Source organism: Balearica regulorum, chromosome 19, assembly GCF_011004875.1.
Source record: "Balearica regulorum gibbericeps isolate bBalReg1 chromosome 19, bBalReg1.pri, whole genome shotgun sequence".
Taxonomy (NCBI): Eukaryota; Metazoa; Chordata; class Aves; order Gruiformes; family Gruidae; genus Balearica; species Balearica regulorum.
In genome coordinates, this window is record NC_046202.1 from 1,021,264 (window position 1) to 1,028,372 (window position 7,109).

Below are 7,109 nucleotides of genomic sequence, written 5' to 3' on the forward strand. Positions count from 1 at the left end.
ATGGAGAACGTGCTTGGAGAGAAACGCTGCAGAGAGGGGCCGGGCTCGTGTCTGTAGGTAGTGATTTTAGTCGCAGGCTTCTCCTACTTGTTTCTTTCCTTATTAGAGAGTGAAGGGGAAGACATTCAGACAAGTTCTCTTCTGGCATATTTAAAGCTGAGCACAGGAGCGTGCACCTTCCTCATCGCCTTGGCTTTGCCCTCCGTGTCCCACCCACACCCCTTCGGCTGCAAGGAAATCAAAGCACACATGCAGCATTACTGTGTTTTCTGGGGCAGGCAAAATGTGTTGGCCGCACTCAGTAGGATAACAGACGTTAAAACTAGCGTATGGATTTTGGCTTCAGCCACGTACAGATCTAAACGCCGTCTCCGGGCTAGAAGTCAGCACTGGCGCAGAGCTGGGGGTCCCGCAGTCCCCGTCCCTCCTGTACCGACAGACCTTTCCTGCTGCGGACACCCTGCTCTCCCAGTACCTCCTCTCACTGCTGTAGGCTACTGGTCTGCTGGGCTTTCCCAGTATGAACCCTTGGCATTGAGGAGTTGGCATGTCTGCTGCCTGTCCCCCTTGGCCTGAAAACTCTGTTTGGAGAGGCTTTTAGCTGAGCAGAGCCAGCTGTGCCGGGGGGCACAGCATAAGCCTCGTTGAGAGGAGCTGTCTCCATTTACACATCTGGAATGATTGTGCCCTGCTAATACTCATTGTTTGGCCATTTTAAAAATACTTCCTTTTTTGTTATTATCAGGACAAAGGTACCTTTTTTTCCATTTTACTTTTCTATAAGAAGGCAGGAGCTACTCTAGTCGTTGTGTTGGCTTAGGCTGAATTAAAGGCCTGGCTGAACAGACTTTAAAGTTATTCCTGTCTAACTTTTGAGATAAAAAACCAGCAGAACCATTGAAATGCATGAGGTCAGGTTCTGATTGCAGTTGTCCTGGAGAACTTGAGAGAGAAACAGAGAGTACATATTCCGAAGATCATGAGTCTGATCCTCTGCCAAGTCTAAGGTTTGCTTTTAAATGCAGTGCTTGCCAGCAGCGAGTGAAAAAGAGCATCCGTGCAGGCTCTGTGGAGGTCTGTATAGCTGGTATTTTCAGAAGTGTGTATGTGATTTAGATTCCCAGTGGTGAAACTTAACTTTAGAAAATGGACTGGCTATACAGGGCTTTGCAGATTTCACTTACTTTGTCTCTTTTATGCTTATGGTAAGTGCTGACCTGGGCTGGGGAACAGATTCTCCGTCCCGTTACTATTCAGTGCTACACTACTGGCTTATAATCTCATAAATTAGTAGCTTTTGTGAAGATCAGCTATTGTTTTTCTGCTGCACTGCTCAATAATTGATCCCCATCAGATCTGTGTGGTTTATATTTCCATTAATAGTACTGGGCTTGGCATTTTTGTGTACTGCACTGACTGACGCAGCATCTCTTCCCTCCCCTGCCTGTGATCGTATCAGATTTACAGCGCTGGGTGGGCATTAGCAGAAGAGGAGAATGTATACTGTTCCTTCGCATTTGACTTCAGGATTTCCCCTGTATTGTCGGCTCTTAGCCATCTCACCTAGTTCAGGAGCTCTTGGTGTGGTGTGTGTTGCTCAGAAGCTAATTAGTACTTGCGCTTTTTCTCTTCTTCGGACCGTGTAAAAGTTCCCTCTCTCTCCATCATTCATGTGCTGGTTACACACCAGAGCGTGTAGGTGTAGAGCTTGTGTACCCAAAGCTTGTCTTTTTTCCCCAACTACTGTCAGTTGGGTTAGTAAAAGATACTATCTCTTCCTATGCACCTTGTCTTTGAAGTACTTCAACATGCCTGTGGTTTTATCTTCCCGCGTAAGAGCAGGGTTTCTGTCCTCGTGCGAGCTGTGGGGTTGTTCCCACCCTTCTCAAGCCACGGGCCAGCGGTCTGTTGCTGAGCGGGAGCACTGCTCTCCGTCTAGATGCGTCCTTTCCTTAGGGATGTTTGGGAACAGACGTCTGTAGTAAAAACTGCGTAGCCCCGCTCTCCAAGTGGCTAACTGACCGTGGTCTCGTGTCCGCTCGCCTGGCGACCGGAGGGAACTGCGCCCATTTCCCTTCCTTCGCACCTTCCCACGAGTCTGCGATAAGCCCTAATCCTCTTCAAATATTTCATAAGGCAGGTGAAGGGAGGCTGCCGGTGGGAACTGAGTTCTGACCCCTGTCGCTCTAAACTGATGTGGAAGTGCAACAAGGAGCTCCCTTGGCCTCAGTCAGGAGAGAGGAGTCCTGCTTTATGTTGCTGCACCTCCCACAAATCCCTCGGACCCCGGACAGTCTGCTTCAGGGTCCACGAGTGCTCTTAATCCACGAGTCATTTGTGGGTGTCCTTACGGAGGTTCTTTCTTGCCCGTGTTTGCACACACGTACCATTGGTGTCCTGTGTGTAGCTGGGGAAGTCAGCAGGGTGGAAGTGCTGTGCTGGGTTTGGCATCCACATTACAGATGTGAGTCATAGTCATAGCTCAGTGCTCTTGGTTCTGAATTTTTTAGTTCTGTTGGGGAGGCTAGAGTGAAAGAGGGAGAATGCAGGAAGAAGATTTCACTTTCTGTTTTTAGAGTGCCAGAAATACTTCTTTACAGCTTTTCCTGAGGAGTTCTGGGCTTTAAGCTTACCCCTGGAGTGGAAGGGATTCACACCTGACATGGTTAAGCATTTCAGTTTTGGAGGCTCATCACTTGTCCCTCAGAAGGCAGTTGGCCAAAGTAACCCTTTATGGCCAGCTCTTGTCCTTTCCCTTTCTGCCTGAATTTGAAAGGTGTAACTATATCTGAACACGTTTTATACCAACATGACTGGTAATAAAAAACCCAAGCTATGTACCTGGGAGTGACCAGGTTAGTGTAGATTATACTTGTCTTTGTTCTCCTTATATTTCTTTTTTGTCCCTCTGTCTTTAGACTTTAAAAAGGAAGGAAAAAGAATATGAACATGAGATGGAGCGGCTGGCAAGAGAGAAGATTGCTACCCAGCAGCGACTGGCAGAATTGAAGAACGAGTTGAGCCAGTGGATGGACATCTTGGAGATTGACAGAATTATTCGACAGACAGTTCAGCCAGAGGATGACCAGGCATCTACCTCGACAGCATCAGGTACCCATAATTATTTTTCTTTTTGTCAGTCACTTGTCAATGACTGTACACCACTGACACAGTCACATAGTGATGGTGGGGATCTTCATTTAGCACCCTCAATGTTTCTTTGCATTCAGAAAGTTTTCAAGTGGTTTGTAATCATTATTGTTGGCTTAATAATACACTGCCGCTTGCGTAAACTGAAAACTGTGCATCAACATTAGGTAGATGCAGAGCGCAGGTTTGCACATTCAGTCTGCTGATACCTCACGTGGAGATCCCTGCATTCAAAACTTAGTTTTCCTCTGGCACAACTGTGCATCCCTGCTTGTTAGAACTGAGTGGTGTATGAGCATCCTGGTGTATTTGTCGTGGATGTGGGAGGAGGGTGTTCAGCCACGTAGAGAAGAAGGAATCGGTACAGGAAGGATCGCCAGAGCATTTGAACAACTTAATGAGCCTTCACATTGTGTGAAAAGGAGCCGCAGTGAAGATGAAATGATACTAAGGAGTATCTGATGTGCTGTTCCCAGTAAGAAGTTTTTGTGAGATAGGAGAGTGCATGCTTTTCTCCCTACCGGTGATCTGCAGCAGGAAGAATAGGCAGTCCGTGGATGTACAGTGCTTTGCTACCCAGAGGTGGGGAGGCTCTAGCAGTCCATAAGCATTTGCAGCAGTTCCTTCAAATCGTGACAGCATTTGCTCTTGGCACTCCAGGCAGACGATACAGCGGGTTCCAGGAAGGGAAAACCTGAGCTTCCTGGTTCATTGAGGCTTGTACGGGGCTCATCACCTTTGAACGCGCTCGCAGGCTCCACACGTAGGCTGCTGGAAGTTGGCAGTAGGAGTGCTTTGTCAATAGGAGTGTCAGCCATTCACCTCTCCAGCCGGCCTCTGCGGAGAATGATCGCTTCAAGCTACTACTAACCACAGAGCTTGCAAAAGGGAAGTGTCTTCCCTGGTTTTCCTGCTGCTTCTGTATCTTCTGAGATTTTTAATCTCTACTGCATGGCTGGCTTTAGCGCAGGCAGTGCAAGGTGCCCTGCTCGTCTTCCTCATCTCCACAGGGTCAGCATGTTCCTGCATTGCTGCATTAGTTCCTGGGCTGGACGAGAGTCAGTTTTCCAGACCCGGACAAGGAACCCACTGCCATGTTTGTCCATGGCTGTTTCCTTCCCGCTCTGGGAGCAGAAGGGGTGGTACCGATCAGTGGAACAACTGGACAGGAAAGGAAACCCTGTTCCTCTTCCCAGGAGGAGCCCTCTTCAGCCCAGACGGAGTTCAGCCCAGGTGCTCTCCGCCTGCCTCTGCTGACGTTGCTTCCCTTGCCTGCTGAGCGGGACCTCAGCCTGCTGTGAGCACCCCTCTCTAGCCGGGGCTTCGAGCTAGTCATGCCTGCTTGGCTCCAGGTCCTCGGCCCACCAGCAGGGAGGAGAGGCGTGTGCTGCCCCACGGGGGCTCAGTGGAGCATGCCGTGCCGCCTGCCCGTAGCTCAGTGACTCCTCCTGCTGTTGTCTCTGCCGCCTGTGCTGCCCTTTAGGGAGGCTGGTTAATCCAGTTCGTGCTCTGCTTTCTTTTTTATGGGAGTTTCTTCCTTTCATTTTTTCCAGAGGGTGAAGACAACATGGATGAAGACATGGAAGATGACAGGCCAGTGAACTCATTACCAAAACTAACCCAGCGCCAGCACCCAGAGCTCCTGAAAGCCGTCCCTTCAAACGCTGCTTCCCACCACCCGGCGGTTCTGCCTCAGCACCTCTCCATCCAGCAGAAACAAACCCCAGCCCACGCACAGCCTCCCATCCAGACACAAGCACTGGTCCAGCCGCAGGCGATCGTCCCTGCACAGACTCACATCGTGGCGGCTTCGACCGTGCAATCGACTGTTATTGCCCACACCGCCACTACCCACGCTTCGGTCATTCAGACTGTCAACCACGTGATTCAGGGTCCACAGACCAAGCACATTGCTCACATTGCACCTTCCACGTCCAGCCCTGTGCAACTTACCACTGCTGCTCAGCCTATCGGCCACATCACTGTGCACCCAGCCACCATCAACCACATGGCTCACCTCGGCCAGCAGCTGCCCATCTACCCCCAGCCCGTGGCCGTCAGCCAGCCCGTGGTGAGCCATATCGCTCACACGATCTCGCACCAGCAAGTGAACGGAACCACAAACCTTGGCCAGCAAGCGGTGATGGCCAAGCCTGCTGTAGGAACCCAAGTTGTCCATCACCCGCAGTTAGTTGGGCAAACAGTCCTAAATCCGGTGACTATGGTAACCATGCCATCATTCCCAGTGAGCACACTGAAGCTGGCCTAGAGGGGATCGTCCAACGGCGAGGTCTTTGTTGGGAACCTTTCCTAAACTCCATACATTCCAACCACGTCCGACTCCACGGGAGGGAAGTGCAGAAGCGCCGAGTGGCAGGACGCCGGGCTGGGCTGTCCTCAGCCGCCCAGTAACCAACCTGCCGCTGGCAGCGAGAGACGGGGCCTCTCTGCACTTGACTTTTGCTAATCTGAGAAAACTTCAAAGACAGTTGTTCATGGTGATTTTTTTTCCTTTTATGTGTAATCAGTGAAATATGGATATGATGTTCTTAAGACTTTAATTTTCCCCTTTTATGTGTTGCTTCTTTGTAGAATAAAAATTGCTGATCTCTTTATTGAGACATTGCGTAGAATGGGAAAAAAAATCATAGAAGTCTATATTTATATATATGTGTGTATGTGTGTGTATATATATGTATATACATATATATATAAATATAACATTTGAAGAAGGCCTTTTGTAAGGTTGATTATTTTGCAGGATTATTAGACAAAATTCATTTTTGGAGGAAGAAGACAGAGTGTCCTCTCTAAACAAGAAACTTTAAGATAGATGGTTTGGTGGACCAGGGTACATATACAGTGACAAAAAAAAAAAAAAGTTAAACCATGTTAAAGGTATTTCCCGTCAATATATTACATTTCAAAAAACCATCTAAAATCACTGTGACTTGTTATGGCATTTTAAGGAGATTCTCTGTCCTGTCTAATAAAAGGAAAAAGAATACACAACCGGACTTCATTTGTTGCAGTTTTATAAATGACTTGATTTTTATAGCTATGTCAAAAAACTAATGTTTTTTATTATTTTAATGGTTGACAATGTTTTGTTTGGATGGTTTTTTGGGGAGTTTGTTTTTTGTTTTGGCTTGGTTTTGCTGATGCAATAATTGATTTTGCAGATCTCTGTGCATGGCGCTCCCCCTTTCAGGATTCCTCCTGCCAGTCCCAAGCCCCCAGGTTTCTCGGGTTCGTTTTTGTTTTGCAGAGGCAGATACTTTGTGCTGGCAACTTGCAATATGTTTATTTGGCCTGATAGAGTGGAACCTGGGACAAGACGACCAACAGAAATTGAGTAGATTTGCTGCATGGGTTAATTTTCTTTGTTAGTTTGTTCCTGAACTGACCTCGGTTTAGTGTGGGAGTCAGTGGATAGAAAGGGATAAATGTGCATGTGGTATCTTCCAAAGTGCAAGCAATTTTGACATCTCTTGTTTTTTTCTTCGGGGGGAAAAAGTAGCTAGTCTTGTACGGGATAACGGTATGCTCCAGGAGATCAGCATGTATAACTCGTGTCTTGCAGACCACAGCGAGGCGTGCACCAAAGAACAACCCCTCATCCTAAGGGACCCTCTTGTTCCATCCTTTCCGGCGGTTAGGTCAGCTTTCGGTGAAGTCTGGCAAACTCCCACGGAGTCACGAGAGGAGGGACGTGGTTTGGCTCTGCGGGCGCCTGCCAGCCTGCCTGGGAGGTCGCTTAGGACGTGTTTCATTGCTGACTGAATTGTCTGGTCCTTGCACCGCTTTGCGTGTAGTACTGCTGTTAATGATCTCTTTTCCGTCTTCCTCTCTTTTTGAAAACAAACACGCCGCAGTCCTTAACGCAGGTGAAATTCCTGCTGTGGCCAGCGGACGCTTTCCTTGGCGGGGTGTGCGGACGGTCCGTGCTGGGTGCGCTC

At 48.5% G+C, this 7,109-nt stretch overlaps 1 protein-coding gene across 1 annotated transcript in view; it reads left to right on the forward strand.

The window, feature by feature from the left end:
- MNT (MAX network transcriptional repressor) overlaps positions 1-6,167 on the forward strand; it is a 44,187-nt gene extending 38,020 nt beyond the window's left edge. Inside the window, exons 5-6 of the mRNA XM_075771117.1 lie at positions 2,919-3,111; positions 4,704-6,167. Coding sequence (XP_075627232.1) covers positions 2,919-3,111; positions 4,704-5,419 — 909 coding nt within the window. The 3' untranslated portion in view covers positions 5,420-6,167. The remainder of the gene's footprint in view (positions 1-2,918; positions 3,112-4,703) is intronic.
- The last annotated feature ends 942 nt before the right edge of the window (positions 6,168-7,109 follow it).